This window comes from Populus nigra, chromosome 18 (assembly GCF_951802175.1).
Source record: "Populus nigra chromosome 18, ddPopNigr1.1, whole genome shotgun sequence".
NCBI classification, from domain to species: domain Eukaryota; kingdom Viridiplantae; phylum Streptophyta; class Magnoliopsida; order Malpighiales; family Salicaceae; genus Populus; species Populus nigra.
Window position 1 is genome coordinate 4457680 of NC_084869.1, and position 21707 is coordinate 4479386.

Genomic DNA, 21707 nt, shown 5'->3' on the forward strand with positions numbered 1-21707 from the left:
TTGCTAGCACCTGTGGAACTCCCTTCCCTAAATGCTAAATGATCTATTAGAGCCTTAATTATATGATAAGGATTTTCTCCTCTCATTTTCTCTGTATCCTGAATGAATCATGTAGGCTACTGCATGATTAAAAGGGTGGTGTGGAGGCTTGAGAGTCGGTGCTTAATTTATCTTTAAATCTGCAGGTGTGGTATAGTATGTGTATGGTGGTACTAGTAGTGGATCACTAGTTAATGGAAATAATGTTGGGGTCATGGTCACATGTCACCAATTTCTGTCTCTGGTGTGGTTTATTGTATACTACTGGTAATTTAGAAGGCATTTTCTGTAATATTTTAAAATTTGAAATCTATGCTGGATCATTAGCTCATCACAACATGTCTGATGACTCCAGACTCTCTCTCTCTCTCTCTCACTCACTCACTCACTCACTCACTCACACGCACAACACAATCATATTTTTAGAGCAGTTCAGTCAGCAGACAGGGTGCTTAATTTTGAGATAGCAAGTACAAGAAAATACTACATCTAATTTCTCAAGCGTCAAGGGAATGCCAAAACAGTAGAGCTTCTTGGCTAGCACTGATTAATTTAATTGCATTTCTTTCTTTTCTGTCTTTAGAAGGTTAATCAATCACAAGAAAACCAAATGAATGAATTTCTTTTTATTGAATATGAAGATCCCAGAACATTATCATCCATAGTGCTCTCAATTGATCACACCATCATGAAAAAAGAATCTAGAATGCTTGGAGAGAAACTCCAAAATTCCTTTACATGTACAGAATGGAAATACTTACAAACAAAAAGAGAGTTTCTCACAAATGTAGAATGTTTGAAATTTGGTTCCAGCCCGTAATCCATGGTCTCTTATCTGTTGGCAGTGCAAAATTGAGTTCAAACATCTCCTTTGACATTTTTCCTCCTTCGCAGAACCCTACAAGTTTTGCCACTATGTCAGCACTCTCCTGTATATGCTTGGCATCATGAGGATCTGTCCACAGTTTATTAACAAACTGTAGCCTCCTCTGCTTCCCATCAAGTGGGACATTCCATTTGATGTATAATTCGTCTCTCTCTTCTGCAGTCAGACGTGAGGTCAATCTTTTTGCAAGGAACTCCTTTTCACGTTTCAGTGCTCTTATACTGCAAGACAATATGAGACAAGAATTGTAAATATTCAGTCATCTTGAAGATAAAGAAAAGAAGGGAAATGCCAGTTCTAGTAAAATTGGCGAGAGAGAGAACCTTGATGACAGAGATATTGTAGGCTCATCTCCAAAATGAGCTGGGCTTGCATTGCCAAGTTCTGCCAAATGCTGCTGCAACCAAGTCAAGCGTCTTAGCTCCACCTCCATGTATATTTGATCAGCAGGGTCGCCCTTGAATAACAAATAAAACTGTGTCCTGTGGATTATGGATACATGGCACATATCCCACAACTCAATGATCAGCTGCCTTTGCTCCCTAAAAGTCACATGCCACGAAACTTGGGGCTGCTCTGGCTCATTTATATTTTCTTCCTCCTCTATAGTATATCCAGCTGCTTCATTTGCTTCCAGCTCAAGGACCTAAAATGAATCACAATTGCAGATGATTTAAATTTCATTACTTTGTATGAAATCAGAAAAAATGGCTGTGATATAATTTCAATATATATGCAAATGAAAAGAACTGGTTGGTGCACTGAAAAACAAAATCAAAGCAGATGATAGAATAACAATTATACCTGGCAAACAAGTAGCTGCTTTTGGTATTGCAATTTGGCCACACGTTCTTTAAGTTCGGTCACGTAAGTTCTTATGCTTCTAACATTCTCCTCTGCTGCATTCTGAAACATTTTCTGCATTTTCTTCATGTTCACTGAACTTGAGCGCCGATAGCCACCAGGTGTCCCTTCCTTTGATGAGATGTCCCCCCCTTCTTCAATCTTTGTAGGAGTCTCTTTCTCAGACTCTGACAGGGTCTCGCTGACTACAATGTCGTCATTATTCGGAGCTCTATTTTCAATCTCACTTTCCAAAACTTGCCGAGAAGTTGATAGCGAGGAGCAAGGAGACCTTACAAAATTTTGCCTGTTGGTGCCATTACTTGAAGCCAAAGGAAGTATCTTTTTCTTCTTCTGTTGATTCTTAGCTTTTGAAGCTGCTTCACAGTTTGATTGTGGATTATTGTTTGGAAGAGACATTACTAATTTGTCTATGGACTTTTGAACATTTTCAAGTTGCTCTTCGAGATCTGCAAAAGTGCTTCCCTGTGAATGAAGCCTTGTTATTTCATCTTTGAGATTAGCATTGACACTCTTGTTAGGAGCTACAACACTTCCAATTTCAACTTCTTTTGGAACTGGTTGGATAGTGCGCATGTCCCTGATTTCTGCTTGCAGTTTAGCAATTGTCTCAGCTGCATCTTGGTTACCTAATCTATGACAAGCCACCTCCTTCTGTAGAACTTCCAGAGCTCGATTTGCTTCCTCCCCAAGTTGCTCCTGAAGGTGTTCAAGTTTGCGAATTTCATGCATTAGCGTGAAAGGTGCAGTTGATGATTGCCTCATAGACTGCCTTAGCAACGTTTTCCTGGTTCTATCACAGTGGCTTGACTCCTTGATGTCAAGATTTGGCAAGGATGCATCAGAATAAGAGAGACATTTCTTCACTAATGGACGGGGTGATTCCAGTGTGCTTGAAACCTGTCGATCCTCTTGAAGTTTTCTGCGCAATTCATCCACCTCAGATTGCGCAATATCTCTTTGGCGTCTCAGCTCCTCCATTTCCATCTCCATCTAGACACAATAAGATACAAAGGCCACGGATTCATTTGCATTATTATAATTTTGAAGTCAACTAAAATTAAAGTTATACGACAGCTTACCTGCCGAATTTTGAAGTCTTTTTCCCTTGAAGGGTCAGGAGTGCGCAGCTCTGCTTCCAGCCTGGCTACCTCCTTCTGCAGATGTTTCACAAGCTGCTTATCCGAAACAACCTAATAAAGTTTCACATAAAAAATATTCAGTATTTGAATTGTCATTTAAAGTCATAAGGAAACTCAATTAAACAGGTTTAGAAACAAAAGATCGATACCATGTTGACATGGGCATTATTAGTTACTTCCTTTGCTCGTGTGGCAAAGTAAAGGGTATTTCGAGATTGTTCAACATGGCTCAGAGCTGGGCTTAAAGTGCATATGATGGCAGTACGAGCATTCCCACCAAGTGAGTGCTGCAATATGCGAGTAAGCTTCGAGTCTCGGTAAGGTATATGTCCACTACGTTTCCCAACACTACATAGATAAAAACAGTTAGTCAATGCAGAAAAAGAAAATTTTTTCTATGTTAAATGATAAATTTAAGGTTTATAATTGTGAGCATGTGTACATTTCGCAATTCTGTACTGCTATAGCATGTGAAAGCATGCTAAGAATAGGCTCTGACCTGAGCTTTCTAATCACAGTTGTCAGGGTCATCAGACTAAGATTAATATGGCAACCTTCCCTGAGTCTGGCACCATCTGCATGTGTCTGCGAAGCTCTTTCACTTCCAGCTAGATCAACAAAATTCTGCAAGTCATTGGTAACCCAATAGTTATTAGTTATAATCACACAAGAAATACTGCACTTTAGATGGCAACTCATTGGGCCGAAAGGATGAGCGAAATAAGGCAAGAGTTTCTATATTTTTTACCAGGCTTGCAACGAAAGATCTCACACAATCTGAATTTTCTCGAAGTGTACTTTCTATTGTCTACATCCAAAAAAAAAAAAAAAAACAACTCACATGTTAGTTTTCATAGAAGAACTATTATAACTTGAATCAATACATAATATGATCCATGAACCTTACCAGCCTTATAATTTGGTGTGATCGTGAGCTAGTATCATTAAGGGCAGTTTCACCAACTTGCCTTTGCGCTACAACATAATCAGAAACAAGTTAATCAACTGCCAATTAGCAATGTATTTGCAAAGGAAGAAGCTTCACCAAATTACCTTCACATATACCGATTAGATGCCTTAAATGCTGATCATTACTTGCTGTCTCTTCTACCAACTTCTCAACCACAGTACCTTTCTGCATTTGGGAATCACAAGAAATACAGTAAATGAGAGAATCATTCAGAAAAGCATATGAAGTTCATTCTTGACTGCAGAAAATAACTCATAAATGCAACAATACCTCCGGGTCATCTAGAAGCTTTAGATTGCGACCAGATTCAGAATTTAACAGGTCCCTGACATTTTCATTATAGATTTCTAGTCCAGAAATCCTAATTGTAAAATCTCTTTCTGGTGTCTGCAGTCAGTCCAAAACAAAGACCACAACTTTCTAATGAATATAGTTTTTCTATAAACTCAATAAACTGGACCAAGTAAAATCCAACTTTCTAGAGCACAATGTCAGATTTTGATGAAGCTTACATTCATTATATGCTTATAGATGTCATTAACAGCTTTATCAGTTATCCCTCTCATCGTGTATGTCTTCCCACTGCTAGTTTGCCCATATGCAAATATGGTTGCTGTAATGTAAAAATGAAAGAATTGTTTAATCCAGATGCACTACAAAAATCACATAACCTGAGATTTACCATTGAAAGAATAGGTTATATTACCATTTATGCCCATCAAAGCAGACAAAGCAACATTTTTCACTCCATCTTCATAAACAGCTTCAGTTATACTAGAAGGACCAAAAACTTTATCTGAAAGCGGAAAAAAAAAAACAAAAAACCTTAATTAAAGCATGAAATCACAAGAAACTCTCTTATATAATTCAAACAACAAAAACAAAAAGAAAGCTGCAATTAAATTACCAAAAATAAAAGAGGCCGGTTGAGCTGCTCGTTCTTGAGGGGGTGGCTTAAAGACAATAGTATGATCATCAACACAGTCCCAAGCAATTTGGTCCTTAGCTAACTGCTCCTTCTTGTTTAAAGGCCTTAATCTTACGGTAACTACAATCTTCTCCTCTTTTGCTTTAGGCCCTCCTGGGGTTGTTGCTGGTGTCCTGTCAATCTTAGAAGCTGGTGTTCCAGGGGTTCTAAGTGTCATCTTTTTTTGGTCAAAATCTACTCTTTCCCTTTACAATTCACTCACAAGAGACCCGAAAATGGAAATCACCAGCCTCTGCCTCTCTCACTGGAGAGACTAACAAAAAACTGGGACCTCACTGTCTTGGATGCAGAATTTGTTTATACAAATAAATAGCTGCCAAATCCAATTCAATAAAAAGATTAGAAGTTGCATCGAAAGACTCATTTCTTCTCTTGACCAAATTCTTTCAGAAAATCAATTTCTCCAAATTAAAACAGCAGAAAATTGAAAAAGGAAACAAAAAGCTGTAAGCTTTTCTCCATTATCGGTTCACTTTCTATTAGATCCAAATTGATTGATCAAATAAATAATAATATGTTTTAATGGCCCAATAAAATTTTAAGTTTTCCTATTAACATTCTTTCCAAATTCATGCGTTATTCGGTAAATTAAATGAAGCACAAAGCAATCACAAAAAAAGTAAGTTCCTTACCATTTTTAAGATGGGTTTTCGTTTATCAATATAAACTAAATCATACATGGAAAGTTACTCAAAACCCTCTAAATTCTAACCAATTGAAGCTCTAAGATCTAATGTCTTACCTTTTAAAAACCATAAGGATTTAAAAATAGAAAACATTATGGGACTAAAAGTAAATGAAACAATTACCTACAGGAATCTCAAGCCGAGGTCTCCAGATAAACAAGCAGATCCAGAGAAGAAACGATAAGAACTAGCTCTTTTTCAGAGAGAGAATGTAAGAGGTGGGTTTTTGCAGGGGTTAAAGAGAGAGAGAGAGAGAGGGTCTGCTCTTTTCATTGCCTTCTTTATGAAATGAAAACCTGTGACCAATTTGAATTTGATTTCTAACGGCTAGTTCGTTTCTTTTCTTTTCTGAGGTTCTGATTTCTTCATTTTTAGGGCAAACTACACATATACTCTCAATCAATTGAGTGTGTTTCAATTTGGTCCTCTTTATTAATAATGGTTCCCAACCTTTGCTTTACCAAAATGGAAAGTTCCAATCTTCCCAATTTGCGAAAAAATAAAGTTTTCAATTGCACACGTGGTCATTTTTCTTAACATTATTGATTTTTTTTTAATAATCAAATCAATTATCTAACATTACAATGAGTTTGTTTTTGGATGCATGCTGTAATAATAATTGTTTTTGAAAATATTTTTTATTCAAAAATATATTAAAATAATATTTTTTTTATTTTTTAAAAAATATTTTTTATATCAACATATTAAAATAATCTGAAAATATAAAAAATTATTATTAAACAAAAACAAATCAATTTTTTTGAAAAACGTATTTGGAATATAATTTCAAACTGCCTCTAAATAATCTATAGATAAAAATAAAATATGAATTTTATATATACCAAGGGCCCTTTCTCATGATTTGGTATTATTAGGCTTTTAGACTTCTTGTCAATTTTATAATTTATGTGTGTAGTTGATTTTTTTAATAACATAGTGTGGTAAAAATTTTAAAATAATACAAGCTGAATTTTTTTTTAAAATAATATAGTTTGAACAATTTTGAATATCATTTTTTAAAAAAATTGTAATAATATTATTACAATTTTTATTGGTAATAATGATTGTTTCGTCATATTTTAAAATACATGATTTTTTTATAAATTAATTAATTTAAATAAAAATCAATTTAAAATTTTATAAATATTAAATAATTAAAAGATAGAACAATAGCTAAGAAAAAAAATGATGTGATGGAAAAAAAATAGAAAAAAATAATAATAATAATTCATCGAAAACACGCTATGATTTCATTTTAAATATTTTTAATAACGTTAATATATTTACAAAATGATTCTAACTAATTAAAAAAAATAAGAAAAGTATGGTTTACACGCCAGATGATTATACATGAAAAAAAGAAACTGGGAATTGGGATCTTAATTTTTTTACCAGATTTTAATTAAGGTTGATGTGAGGATGAGTTTCTACTAGAAGGAGGCTAAAATTAGGGCTTAGGTTGGCTGTTATGTCTAGAATATTTGAAAATATAATAATGATTGTTTTTTAAAATGTTTTTTATTTTAAAATATATTAAAATAATATTTTTTTTTATTTTTTAAAAATTAATTTTTATATTAACACAATAAAAAAATCTAAAAATATTAAAAATATATTAATTTAAAATAAAAATAAAAAAAATTAAATTTTTTTTTTTGTTTCTGTTTGGTTTGACAAAGGAGCAGGTTTGCTTAAGGGAAGAGGAAAAGCAATAATGGGATTTTACAGGGCTGGTTCAGTGGTTGTTGAAGATGGTGCGATGAGGTCGGTGGGTTTGTAATGGTTGTAGAGGCGAGGCTGTGGCTTTGGCGAGCGGAGCTTTTGATGGTACTGGTGGATTTGGCCGAGATAAGGAAGATAAGGCAAGCTTTTATTTATTTTTGCATCTTAAAAATATTTTATTTTTTTATAATAAATTAATATTTTTTTATATTTTTTAATCGTTTTAATAGACTAATATTAAAAATAATTTTAAAACAATAAAAAATATATTATTTTAATATATTTCCAACTAAAAATCATTTTAAAAAACAACTAAAACCACACTTCTTTATATTCCTTATATAATAGTGTGTTTTACTATGGCTGAAGGTGTGATTGTTTCAGGGTTTTCAGTTGCTACAATGGTTTTGGTGGTTTTCATTACGAGAGGGGTTGGTGAGAGGGAGATTGTCTCTGTGTTGCCTTTTCTAGTGGAGAAGAACAGCTAAAATTCTGGGCTGGAAGATTATTTGAGTTTGAAATATGGGTTTTGATTTTGGTTTCTGAGATAATAGGCTTAAATTGCCAAGAATCAAGATGAATAAAACATCGTCGTTTTACACATACACATTTTGCAACAAAAACTTGATTAAATAACGATAACTTAACACATATCATGTAAGGGAAAAATCTCATAATTTATTAGCTATACGCACCATCTCGTAAAGTACTTGTAAGTGCATTTATCTTTTTCTTTTACTATAAAGATTAGATTTATGTTTTAGAGGAAAAAATTGTGAATTCATTTTTAATTCACAAGAATATTTGATACAGAAAAATAATAACTTTTCATTTTTAAAAATACAATATTTGTAAAAGAATAATCATTGTTTTTATGATAATGTTTTGTTACTATTTCATAATAAAAGAGAATGAGATCATGGGAAATAAACAAAAAAGACATATATATATATATATATATATATTCCTCGAATAATTTTAAAGTAAATTTTTATTTTTCTAAAACAAGAGATATAGCGAGAAAATATGTTTTTAGAGATAATATTTGTTATTTTTATTCTTAAAATATCCTTATAAAAAATTAATTTTAAAATTATCTAATTAAAATATACAAGAATAAAAATAATTTTTATCATAATTTTAAAACTGAAGATTAATTTTTGAGATAATATTTATTATTTTTTAATTAATACATGAGATCTTTTCATTTTCTATTTTTAGTTTACCTTATTTTTTAAACAGTATTGGTCATGTTTGTATTTTGTAAGGAAGACTATCCAAGTCAATTGAAGAAATTAGACACTGTCATGTCTCTGCTGTGAAAGTTCCTGGCAAAACACTTGGTGATTTCTTGGCCATTACATATACTTTTATTTGCTTTGTGAAAGCAAATAAGAGGCCCCTTGTCTACATTATTATAAGCTACACCTTAACATTTGCCCAAGCTTCCTCTCTTTCATTCATTTCCTTGAAAATGATAGAATAATCTGTGCGTTGAGCCACCAGTCAAATCCCCTTCTCCTACGTTGAAGACTCTTCTCTTCACGTTCTGAAACAGAAAAATGGTTGCCCATCTTCTGTTATTACTCTATCGACACCTCCCCATCATCACCATCTTCCTTGTCCTAATCCTTGCATCAACATCTTATGGCGAGGATGATAATAGAGATTACAGAGACTGCAAAAAGCAGTTTAATTGTGGAGTCTTATCAAACCTTTCTTATCCTTTCTGGGGAGGTGATCGACCTGAAGTTTGTGGACATATAGGGTTCGAGCTCAAGTGTGAAGAAGGCCAGCTCCCTATAATCCCTAGTGACACACTAGAATTCCGCCTATCTCGTTTAAATCAATCTTCCAGGTTGATGACTCTGCAGCTAGTGAATTCCCAAGATTACATTTGTCCTACTCAAAATTTAGCCAATTCAAGTACTGAGAGTGACATCCATGTCTTCGGCTATGACCTCAACCTTCAAAACCTGAACTTACTTTACAACTGCACGGTCCCGAACTCGACGCTGGAGCAAAATAGCATTTCGAGTTCGTATTCGAATTGTAGTGAATATAGTGGCAGATCATTCTATGGAAGTGATGATATCTTGGAGAGCAGTAGTGGGCTAAACCAAACGCAATGTAGCATAAGGTTCAAAATCCCCATTCCAGTTGAGTCTTTTCGTCGACTAACGGGTGACACACCAGAATTGGAGCAAGTTTTAGGAGAAGAGTTTAACGTGTCGTACAAGTATGATCAAGGTCCTTCAATTTGCGATGGATGTATAGCTTCGAAAGGAATATGTGGAACCAACTTGACTGATCCCAATAGAGAGTTCTTGTGCCTTTGCCGTGACCACCATTATCCTTTTGTGTGCAAAGGTCAGCTAAGTATACCTTTTCCTTTTTTTTTTCTCTTCCCTGTTAATTATATGTTTTATTATTCATTCCAATGTGTTTCGTGTTATTTGTGTGGGTAATTAAGTTAGTTGGGTAATTAGGGTTGATAATTAGGAAGAGGGCTTAATTTGTTCTTGTTCGGAACTCAAAATTAACTTTCCAATGGCATTAATGACCGATTAGAAACCCATCAACCCATCTATCCTAGGAAAATTGTTAAGCAATAGTTTCTGCAAGCTAGTCCTTCTAGTTTTTATTTTATTAAATCTCTAGATTACCCTTTTTATTTTTTCTTAAGAAACATTTTGGCTGACCCCACAAGAAGGTGAGCTTGGGTGTCTTAATATTAATGGGTGTCTTAATATTAATTAATGGAAAATGACTTCCCCAAGTCTAGTTCGAACCTGTTAACGGTCCGCAAAAGCAGCGCAAATATATCTTATTTCCTTACAATCCATCCTCTTTTGGATTAGAACTAGATTGATGGCTGGTGTTTTACTGCGAGTCGGTTAATTTCTTTATAGTTAAAATAAAAAATAATGCTAAAACTACTTGATGAAGGAATCCAAGCTTTTCCTTCATCACTCTTAGTTTCAAACTTTCTTTCACTGAAACCCTCACTTTCTTCCCTTTAAATTCCTTCTCCCCATCCATTTTAATTGCGTTTTCCACCCATACTCATGATTAATCACACTTAATGTCTCAAATTATGGAAATTTCTCTCCATTCTTGGATAAATAAATCATCTCCCCCCTTCGTCCAAGTCTGGACAGTTGAGTATCTAAGGAGGAAAGGGTGGCACTGTTCAATTTATTTACAAATTTATCACTCTTCTATGCCTTTATGTGTTACTGCTTGGCTATTACATAAATCATGAGTGCGGGAGGTTTAATCCATGGCAGGACAACATATTAAGAGACTTCTTTCAAAATTTCATCTAGATGTAATTGTATTGTTGGGAGTCTGCATGATAGTATAAAGCTGATTAGTAGGTGATTTTTTATTTAAAAATATAATTTTTTTATCCAATTTTTATATAATTCATATTAATTATTCAACCAAATCATCAAAACCATTTAATATTTTATCTTTTTATTATTTATTTTATTCATGATTCATTATCATGATAACTTTGTTGATTTTTAATCGGTACTTACACCGTCACTCTTAATTTTTTTTTGTACCATTTTTTCTAGGAATTTATTATTCATAACCTTATTAATTCTTAGAAATTATTTTTCTTATTTTACTTGTTTTTTATCCATCAAAATTCGTTATTTTTTTTCACCGTTCACTGACACAATGAATTTCGAACCCAAAATTTATAGTTTTCTTTTCAACTTCATTAATACCTTTAAATTTATCCATGGAGATGATACTCTTCATTACACATCATATTTATTATTATTTTCATCTTTTTTTTTGGTTTTCTATCCTTGTTCTTAACAAAGTCTATTTATATCAAATAAAAAATAAAAATCTGTTTTTAAAATTATAAAAAATACAAAATAATTTAAAACAAAACTACCTAGTATTCTAATATTCAAAAAGCCGAGAGAAGGTACTAATTTAAATTTCAATAAAAATATTAATGAATTGATAAATTTAAAAAAGTACTTGACTATTCATATAAATAGTGCTTCAGATAGTAAAGTACAATAAAAAAAATCTCAATTTGTTTTAATGTATTAGTTAATGTAGTTATCATAATTAAGCAATAAAAACAAAATATATGCTAGAAGGAGATCTAGAACTCGTCAACAAATTAGTTAATGTGAAGAGCTTGAGATACCTCAAATGACCATAAAGCGATCGTCGAATGAGAGCTCTGCTTGCTTCTCAAAGCCAAAGTACAAATATTTCTAGAAACCTGAGAACTGCCCAATGACCATAAGAGAACCATAAGTCTGCTTAGAACATTTACTCACAGAAGTCATGCCAAGATTTAGTTAAGGCTCCCCTTCACACTGGTGAAGATAATGGTAGTTTGCTTAGAACAAAATATAGTGAGGTTCTGATTATATATGGGGTTCCTCTTGAATTACATTGCTATGATTAACTGCTCCACTTGTGAGAGAAGTGGCGGCTGCTGTGGATTTGAGAATTTGTTTTTGTATTGATCAACCTCATCTAAAATCTTTTGATCACGTTAACTGTGTCTAAATCAAGTGATATCCAATGCTACGAACGTAAATTCCAGTAGTTGTGTTCATTTTGGTTCAGAGTTGCTTCTGAAGGCAAAGCTGTCCTTATCTTGCACTGATGCATCACTCATTATTTGTTCTCCAGGTCATAATCTGAAAGACAGACAACGGATTACTGCTATTGGTAAGATAGTCCCCTGACCTATTTCTGCTTTGTTCCTTGGTCACTATTGGCATCTTTCCACTTCAATATCTTGTTACCCAAACTGGCATTCATAATGCTCATCAGTTGATCTGCGGGGCCTTCAAATCATGATAATGTGTGTGATTCAATTTCTGGGAGTAAATCATTGAATCCAAGCTTATAATGCAACCATTTGGCTCGTGATTTTTCTAGCTTAACAAATATAGGTCACTTTAATTCTAACTTGGGGGATTATGTTGAGCTTTCAATAGAGTGGGATCAGTTGCTGACTTGAAATTTCTCTATTTAATTTCCCCTTGCAATTTATCTCTACTTTGTCAGACTGGTTTGGCTAGAAAAAAACATATTTAAGTAACATTTTGCACTGCTTGCGCTTGGTCTGCCATTAATTCTTTACCTTAGTTCTTAGTTGATATGTTGAAAGTTTACCTGTACCTCCAGAATCAAGAGATTAATTAAAATTTCATTTTATTGCTTCTGCTGTTGTTTGTATATCGTGATTACATCACCCCCCCAAATAATCCATCCCTTTCCTCAACTGACAGGTATTGCCTCTGGATCAGCAGGAATTTTAATCATCTGTATCATTCTTTATGCCAGAAGGAAGGCCTCATCAATTTATCCACTGGTTTTCTTAAAGAAGACACATGATCAAGATCTTGAGCATTTGATAAGACATCATGTGCCTCTACCTCTGAAAAGATACAGTTTTTCGGATGTCAAGAAAATGACCAATTTTTTCAAAGATAAACTTGGTCAAGGAGGTTATGGAACTGTATACAAAGGAAGGCTAACGGATGGCCATTTGGTGGCAGTGAAGGTCCTGGTGGCTTCAGAACGGAATGGGGAAGAATACATAAATGAGGTAGCAAGCATTAGTAGAACTTCCCATGTTAATATTGTCACTCTGCTAGGATTTTGTTTGGAACGTGACAAAAGAGTTCTCATCTTCGACTTCATGCCCAATGGATCCTTAGAGAAGTTCATAAATCATGAAAATGCCTTTCAAGCCAGTCAACAACTAGGATGGGAAAAATTGTACCAAATTGTAATCGGCGTTGCTCGAGGGCTTGAGTATTTGCATCGAGGGTGCAATACAAGGATTGTGCATTTTGACATCAAACCTCATAACATTCTTCTCGACGCAGATTTTTCCCCTAAGATATCTGATTTTGGACTTGCGAAGTCATGCACTAGGAAGGAGAGCAATGTATCGTTATTGGAGGCAAGAGGAACCATTGGATATGTAGCGCCAGAAGTGTTCAGTAGAAACTTTGGGCGAGTTTCATACAAGTCCGATGTCTATAGTTATGGAATGATGGTTCTGGAAATGGTTGGAGGAAAAAAGAATCATGAAGCTGAAATCAGTTCTGGTAGCGAAAAATATTTTCCGGAATGGATTTATAAGCATCTTGAGGTAGATGATGAATCTGGAATTACTGGTGTGCCTACTTCAGAACAAGCTGACAGTGTGAAGAAAATATTAATAGTTGGCTTGTGGTGCATCCAGACCAATCCAGCTGATAGACCATCAATGAGTAAAGTGATAGAAATGTTGGAAGGACCTATTGGAGCATTGAAGATTCCACCAACGCCTTTCATGTCTTCTCCTCCAAGGTTAATTCCATACTCAACAACAACATCATTAACATGAAATTGTATCACTATAGCATGAAAAGAATGGTCTGTGTCTCATGAATTAACAGAGTGGATCTATGTGATTCTGTGATCTATATATCCACAAAAAATAAGAATAGATTCTGCTTTAATTATCCATTTTATGGACAGATTTACAGCCACATGAGTAATGTCTAAAACCGCTTAGCTATATGGTTGATAGAGCTAGACATGGGACTAACTACCAAGTCAAGAATTTTATTGTCGCTTTAAGCGTCTTGATATCAAATGGTTTCCTAAATTTTCTTATTTGCCAGACATGCGTACATCTAACAGTTTATGTTCCGAATTTCAGTACTGTCCCTTTTATTAATCAGGATGTCCTTTTCAATAGAATTTCCACAGTACAATCTATGCTGTAAAGGTTAGGTTTCTCGAAATATATATAATTAACAGAAGTGATAAATTTAAAATTTTTTAGAGTTTCAAGAATCTTGTTAAATAAATCTAGAGTTATTTGAGGATTTATAAAAAGATTATCTGAAGATCATATGTTATTTTCAATTTTTAATACTTGCTTTAAGACTAAGTTAGCATAAACCACAAATCGTCAAAGTATTCGACTTCTAACAATAATACACACGAACAACTAATAAGAAATCTCTTAAATCCTTTTAGAAGATTATGATTGTTATATCTTAAAGTATTACCTTTTTTTTTTTGTGTTCTACGTGTTTCTATACTATATTCTCCTCTTAGAAAATAAAAGGCATAGCTTTCAATTTATAGAAAAAACCAAAAAAACCCTATAAATGGTAAAGTACCAATTTGACCCTGAAATACAATTACATATATTATTTTAGACTAATTTTAGAAATTTATTCAATCAAGTCCTTACTTAATTATTTCAAGGTCTAAAATTGCAAATCCCTAGTATTAAATACATTCTAGTCCTTAATTTCTAAAGCTTATTTACCATCAAGCCACACTTGATTAATTATCTTATTTTCATTTCTAACCAAATATTTCTTATATGTGTGACCCATTAGGTTCTCTAATAAATTGGTTTAAATATAAATCATAATCCTAAATAAAATAGGATTAAATAATCTATACAATTTAGTTTCTTATCAATTCAACGATTGATTGATTCATATTTAAAGATCAGATATAATATCTATCAACCTGTCATGATCCCCTAAATATTCAAAAATTCATAAGTGGTTTGACTTAACTTTTCAGTGACTAGTTTCTTAGTGTAATTATTATCCTTTCATCAAGAATGTCTTGATTTTGATATTATAGCATGAAGTATTTCTGTTTTGTTAAATAATTCTAATTCTCAACACTATAGTTATTGATTCTTTGAATAAGATTTGAAACTCTTTTCAAATCTCATTCCATGTTGGCCAAATATTTTACAATCAATACTATTTGAGAAAAAATAGAATTTTTTTAATTCATTTAGGGTGATGAATCTTTTATTGATTACTTAAATACCTCCATATAGTTTATATTATGTTCAATATATGCATGTCTATTACCTTTGATTGAGACATGTGGTCAGGATCAAAACATAACACCTCTTACATAAGATTACTTAGTGATCTCAACTTTAAGAATCATTTACACAATTATCATGTGAGCCTTTCCATAAACATAAGTGATGTTTTTATATGGAATTCTCCTGCAAATCAGATCAGTGTACATATCATTTAACAAGCACTTACATATTAGTTCTAGGTATTCCTCATGATTTCTCTAATAAAATGGAATCGTCTATATATATATATATATATATATAATAAGACCTTGGTTCTTTTACTTGTGCAATGACTCAATTGTTATCACATTATAAAGCTATTAGATCAACAATTCTAGGAACTACACCTAGTTCAGTCATGAACTTCTTGATCCAAATAATCTTATTTGCCACTTTTGATGCATAGATGTATTTAGAAACAATGGTTTGATGTAATAAGAATCTCATAATTATAACAACTTTATAATTTTCTATACAAAACATTTTATATACAAAACTTTATATATATATATATATATATATATATATATAATAAGACCTTGGTTCTTTTACTTGTGCAATGACTCAATTGTTATCACATTATAAAGCTATTAGATCAATAATTCTAGGAACTACACCTAGTTCAGTCATGAACTTCTTGATCCAAATAATCTTATTTGCCACTTTTGATGCATAGATGTATTTAGAAACAATGGTTTGATGTAATAAGAATCTCATAATTATAACAACTTTATAATTTTCTATACAAAACATTTTTGTCCCACAAATTTTATCTTTACTTTGGATTCATGAATCAAACATTAGATTCATTAATAAAATATAATTGAATATTAAAGATAAAGAAAGCTTTTATTAATAATAAATATATTTTACATGAATAAAATTAGTGTTACATGTAACCAATTGATTAACTACATGACATATTCACTAACAATCTCTTACTTAGACTAAAGTCAGTCACTCACATATCTAATATCCTTCCATACAATGACCATGCTTCTGTTGGGATAGTGTCTTAGTAAGAGTATCTATAAGATTCTTTTTAGTAGGCATTCAATAACATCTTCAACTTTTTAATTTCACTTAATTGATTTATTTTATCCACTATGATTAGAATGTAAAATCAATGAACTATATATATATATATATATATATATATATATATATATTAACATGATATTTTAACTCTACAAAATATTTGGTAGAGTTTCCTCTAATTTTTTATGTTTAGGTATTGATATCCTTTTCTTTCACAATTTTCAACAACCCAAACATTGAATCCAACCATTCTAGACTATTTTCATATTCATCATAGTCATTATTACATTTATTTTCCTCTGCGATATAAAATATAAACAAGATATAAGAGAAGTAATAAAAAGAAAACTAATGTTTTCCTTTTAAATAAAATTACTAATTATGAAATAATATTACTAATTGGTTATAAGACTAAAATGTTACATGTTTTCTAAATTTGAAATTTATATGTACATCAAAGAGCATTTTCAAAATTATAATACATGGAAAGTTTACAAAAGTTCCTATTACAACCTTAGTAGCTCCTAAACATAAAAGTAATCTGTTGCTCGCATGAATATGAGAAGATCTTAAAATCAAAATTTAATTATTTAATGACCATTATAATATGAAGAAATTATATCTCCTTAATTATAATTCTTATTATTTTTCATTTCCTTTTGTGTAATAACATATTATGAAGATAAATTCTTTATCTAATTAGATACCTTAAGGTTATCTTATTTATATCTATTTACCGTTATTTTCATTTAAACTTTAAATAACATATCATCCTGGTCATCAGATATTTTGATGCATCTAGCATCATCCAGGTACTAGTCGATTTTATTTAATCCTAGTCGTCAAATTCTTTGACACCTCTAGTACCTTCCAATATACTAGTCAATTTTAGTCTCGGTTGTCAGATTCACTGACGCCTCAAGTACACTCAAGATACTAATCAATTTCAGTCCCGGTCATCAGATTCACTAATGCCTTTAGTACTACTCAATGTACTAGTCAATTTCAGTTTTGGTCAACAAAATCACTAACGCCTCTAGTACCACTCCAGGTACTAGTCAATTTAAATCCATCATTATCAATGTAGACATATATAACACTTCTAGAATTTAACATTGACTAACATTTAAAACTACAATATGAAGAAAAATATGAGTGTGAGATTAACTCCTATCTAGCACATGTGCTCGTCCTATTGCTCTTGACTTGCTCTTTGACCCGACCATTATGGTTACAATTATTATTATAAAAAATATAATCATCAACCATTTCCAAATTCTATTCTCATTTAAACACTAACAAGAAAAGCTTTTCAGGATTCCACTTATGCATATAAATATGTTCATTTTTTTTATATTCATACTCATTCTTTTAGTTTCCACATTAATATTATTCTTTAACAACAATTTCAAACAACATTAAAAATTTATAAAATCTTGGTTGGATTATTCTACTCGACCCCCGAACACTGTTAGGTATTTTAATTATACCTAGAGTTATTGAGCTCTGTTTTGGGCATGGTTGGTCTTTTCAAAAAGGTAAGACGTAAGTTTACAACTTTGATAAAGGAAGCAATAACCAGTTTTGCCATATACCAACTCGAAATCACCCTTAACAGTAGCATGATAGGAGTTTTATAACTCTAAATTTTGCAAAGGCAGTTTTTTTTTTTTTAAGTTAACACATCATGCTACAACTTTTATGAAGAAACATATTTTCAAATCTCTCATTTACTTATCTTAATTGCAGCCAGAACCCGGGTGACGAAACTATCACAATTTCAACTTACAAGTTTAACACACAACCAAAACATTTTCATATGTTGTTTCAACATTTATAGCAACAACTTCCATCCTGTACACCTTTTAACATAATTTGTTCCCAATTCTCTCAACATTAACTCACTCCTATAGACCATTATAAAAGAAATGTACTTCCTTTATTTTTTTTCTCATACTACTATTAATTCATTTTATTATCGTGAACTCACATCGAGCAAAATGGTTCACTCCCCTTTAATTCCTACTCTTAGCCAAAACCTTAGGATCAAAGAAAATGGTTCCAAATTTTCATTTTAGGGATTATACTATTTATTCAACTTTCTAATACAAGTCACATCATTTCTAAATACAATTCCTCTAATAATTTCATCATGCAAATTCATTTCTTAATTTCTTTCTCTTAGGCCGAAACCTAGTAAGTGATGGGGATAAGTTTATTTTCAATTTTTTCCCAAATTAGATTGTAACCCATTCAATATTCATGTATATAAGCATTAATTAAACACTACATTAAGCATTAATTCAATCATTTATTCAAGCTCATATCCCATAATGCATTCTTTAATAAACAATGTACTTTTCACGTAACGTACACATAATTAAAGCTTGATTTAAAGCTTCTTGCCTCTTAAGCACAAGAATTTGAAGAAAAGAAAGTGTTAGAAATACATTTTTTTTCCCTTCTAATTTCTCCTCCCGAACTTGCCACCTTCCATGCCAAATTCCCCTAAGTTTTCTTCATTTTTCCAAGCCTAATCTTCTTTTAATCCTTTCTTACCCCTTAATTTCTAGTGTAGAGATATGAATTTAGGTAGATTAATGAAGGGATTTTGTCAAATATCCCTTTCTCTTTCCTTCTCTATTTAGCTAGCAACTTTTGGCTTCCTTTGAAAGCCAATAGTGCTTATATACTAATCTTTTAGTCCTTAAAGATAAGAATTCTCATCCTTTTAGTAATCTAGTGTTTTTTTGTTTAAAAGGGTATTTTGTCTAGTCAACCTGACAATTTTAAATTCAGTGCAATGTTTTTTTATCCATATTATTATTAACATGACAATCACTCAGTTTAATTTTACCCATTTTATTTATGAATCAAAAATTTTAATATTTATGAATCTTGTAAAATTTTAACCAAGGTTTACATACTCACTCTATCTTTACATCTTTTTTCTCTATGATTTTTATAATTAAATAGAATCATCTAAGTACATGTTTGGATCATTAATGAGACTTTGGTTCTTTTCCTTGTACAATGACTCTATTGTTATCATATTACATGGCTACTAGATCAACAATGTTAGGAACCACACCTTGTTTATTGATGAATTATTAAATCAAACAACCTCTTACACCGTTTTAGACACATTAATTGTGGAATTAATTGTGGTCTCTTACTTGGAACTCCTCCAACTCACAACATCACAATTTAGAGTAAAAACATATCCTTACAGAGATTTGCTATCATTAATATCTAATTGAAAACTAGCATTTGAATAACCATGAACTTTCAATTCATATCCTCCATAGACCAAAAAGACATTCTTAGTTCTTTTTAAGTACTTAAGAATATTTTTAATTATCTTTCAATGATTCTTACCTGGATTGGATTGCTATCTACTCGTTATGCTCGAAGCATGAAATACATTTTATCTTATACATAACATCGCATACATAATGGATTTTATAACCAAAGCATAGAGAATATTTTACATCCCTTCAGGTGGATCAACCAAAGTCTATACCCGGTTGGTGTACATGAAATCCATTTTAGATTTCATGGCTTCAAACCATTTCTTGGAATCAATATTAAATATTTAATTTATTAAAATATAATTAAATAAATTATACAATTTAACTTATCAACAATTCAACAATTGATTAATTTTTATTTGAAGATTAGATACAACATTTAACATCTTATCATGATCCTCTAAATATTAGGAAAGTCATAAGTGGTTTGACTTAACCTTATAGTGATCAATTTCTCAGTTTAATTATTATCCTTAATCAAGAATGTTTCGATTTAGACATTATAGCATGAAGTATGTCTACTTTGTTAAATCATTTTAGTTCTCAACACTATAGTCATTGATTCTTTAAATACGATTTGAAACTTTTTTTAAATCTCATTCTACCTTGATCAAGGATTTCACAATCAATATTTTTTTTTAATTCACTTAGGGTGATGAATTCTCTCTTGATTACTTAAATATCTTCATATAGTTTACACTATATCTAATATCTACCTATTTGTTACCCTAAATTAGAACAATGTGTCGTCAGGATCAAAACATAACACTCTCTATATAAGATAACTTAATAATCTCAACTCTAAGGATCTCTTACATAACTATAACGTGAGTTTTTTCATGGACATAGGTGATCTCTTCATATGAAATTCTCTTTTATGCAAGTGTAGTGTACATGTCATCTAACAAGTACTGTGAAAAAAAACTGATTAACCGATTAGAATTTTAAAAAAACCGACCGGTTCGGTTTAGTTTCGATTTGATAAGCCTGAAACCGAAAAAACCGAACAGAACCGAACCGGTTCAGTTTAAAAAAAAAATACTATAAAAGCACTTTATAAATTTTTAACCCTAGCATTGCCCCTCCTTCTGCATCCACCCCCCCTAAGCGCCCTCACAAGCCACAACTCTCAAATCTCAATCTCTCACACTCTCAACCTGATAAAAAATGAATTCTCCATCACTTTACAAAACTTCATGGCTAGATCTAGACTTCTAGTCATTTAATAGAACTTCAACAAGGCTTCAATCTTCATCTTCAAATCTAACAACCCAGGAACTGGTTTAGTGGATGCTTCAAATCTTCATCTGCAAGGCTTCAATGTTTGTTTCCTCTCATCGCGGTTTTGTGTCCTTTTTTTTCTTTTTTTTTTAAGTTTGACGCAGCTCCTGCTGTAATTCCTGCTATGACACCCCATGGTCCTTCATATCAGCTTTAGCTGTAGTTGTTCTACTCGTCTTCACTATGATACAGGCCTTCTTTGCTTTCTATGGATATTACTGTCCTCCTAAGCAATAATTATATTCATTTGTTCTAACTTGCAAGTTGTATAATTGGAATGCACTGAGCGATGAAAAACCATTCTCCTTGCAACTCTTTGTTGTCTTACCAGAACTCTGTAGTTTGCAGTCCCATGATAATTTTCATGAAGCTTATGATGATAGATCTGTTGTTTGCTAAGTAATTGGGCTTTTGAAATTGTGGGGTTTGTAGGGAAAAACAAGAGGGAAGCTGGAGAAGCGATAGAGAATATTGTTAAAAAAAAACCAGTCGGTTTGAATATAGGTTTTTCTGGTTTTTATGTTAAAAAAATCGAACCGGACAAAACCGAAACCGGTCGGTTTGAACCGATTCCGGTTCAAATTTTTCAGTTTTTCAAAATTTTATTTTGGTTATTTTTTTTTAATAAAAACCGAACCGAAAATGATCACCCCTGGTCTCAATAGAGTATTGATCAAAAATATTTATGAATAATATTTTGATGCAATATAAATCTCATAGTTATAACAACTTTATAATTTTCTATGCAAAATATTTTTGTCACATGAATTTTATCTTTACTCTAGATTTATTAATCAAACACTAGATTCATTAACAAAATAAAATCGAATATTAAAAATAAAAAAAACCTTTATTAATAATAAATATATTTTACATAAATAAA

At 31.9% G+C, this 21707-nt stretch overlaps 2 protein-coding genes across 3 annotated transcripts; one reads left to right on the forward strand and one right to left on the reverse strand.

Annotated features, from left to right (window-relative positions):
* Window positions 1-650: 650 nt before the first annotated feature.
* On the reverse strand, window positions 651-5858 carry LOC133679006 (kinesin-like protein NACK1). 2 transcript variants are annotated; one of them, XM_062101563.1, is made up of 14 exons: window positions 5703-5858; window positions 4809-5202; window positions 4608-4697; window positions 4414-4514; window positions 4172-4288; window positions 3985-4066; window positions 3839-3906; window positions 3680-3739; window positions 3431-3555; window positions 3081-3279; window positions 2872-2982; window positions 1730-2782; window positions 1249-1571; window positions 651-1146 (listed from the first exon to the last, which is right to left on the reverse strand). In XM_062101563.1, the coding sequence occupies exons 2-14, from the start codon at window positions 5044-5046 to the stop codon at window positions 819-821; spliced, it is 2895 nt and encodes a 964-aa protein (XP_061957547.1). In that variant the 5' UTR covers window positions 5047-5202; window positions 5703-5858; the 3' UTR covers window positions 651-818. The 2 variants fall into 2 exon arrangements, with proteins under 2 accessions (XP_061957547.1, XP_061957546.1); XM_062101562.1 differs by having other exon boundaries at window positions 5699-5858.
* A 2852-nt stretch (window positions 5859-8710) lies between these two features.
* Window positions 8711-13948, forward strand: LOC133677801 (LEAF RUST 10 DISEASE-RESISTANCE LOCUS RECEPTOR-LIKE PROTEIN KINASE-like 2.1). Its single transcript, XM_062099924.1, has 3 exons — window positions 8711-9667; window positions 11975-12013; window positions 12580-13948. The coding sequence occupies exons 1-3, from the start codon at window positions 8860-8862 to the stop codon at window positions 13686-13688; spliced, it is 1956 nt and encodes a 651-aa protein (XP_061955908.1). The 5' UTR covers window positions 8711-8859; the 3' UTR covers window positions 13689-13948.
* The last annotated feature ends 7759 nt before the right edge of the window (window positions 13949-21707 follow it).

Bases quoted from the DNA above. Each gene is read 5' to 3' on its own strand.
- LOC133679006 (XM_062101563.1), bottom strand. From the start codon at position 5,046: ATGACACTTAGAACCCCTGGAACACCAGCTTCTAAGATTGACAGGACA. The intron at 4,698-4,808 runs GTAATTTAATTG...TTCCGCTTTCAG, and splicing joins ACCGGCCTCTTTTATTTTTG to ATAAAGTTTTTGGTCCTTCT. The intron at 2,983-3,080 runs GTATCGATCTTT...AAACTTTATTAG, and splicing joins ATAATGCCCATGTCAACATG to GTTGTTTCGGATAAGCAGCT.
- LOC133677801 (XM_062099924.1), top strand. From the start codon at position 8,860: ATGGTTGCCCATCTTCTGTTATTACTCTATCGACACCTCCCCATCATC. The intron at 9,668-11,974 runs GTCAGCTAAGTA...TTTGTTCTCCAG, and splicing joins TTATCCTTTTGTGTGCAAAG to GTCATAATCTGAAAGACAGA. The intron at 12,014-12,579 runs GTAAGATAGTCC...CTCAACTGACAG, and splicing joins ACAACGGATTACTGCTATTG to GTATTGCCTCTGGATCAGCA.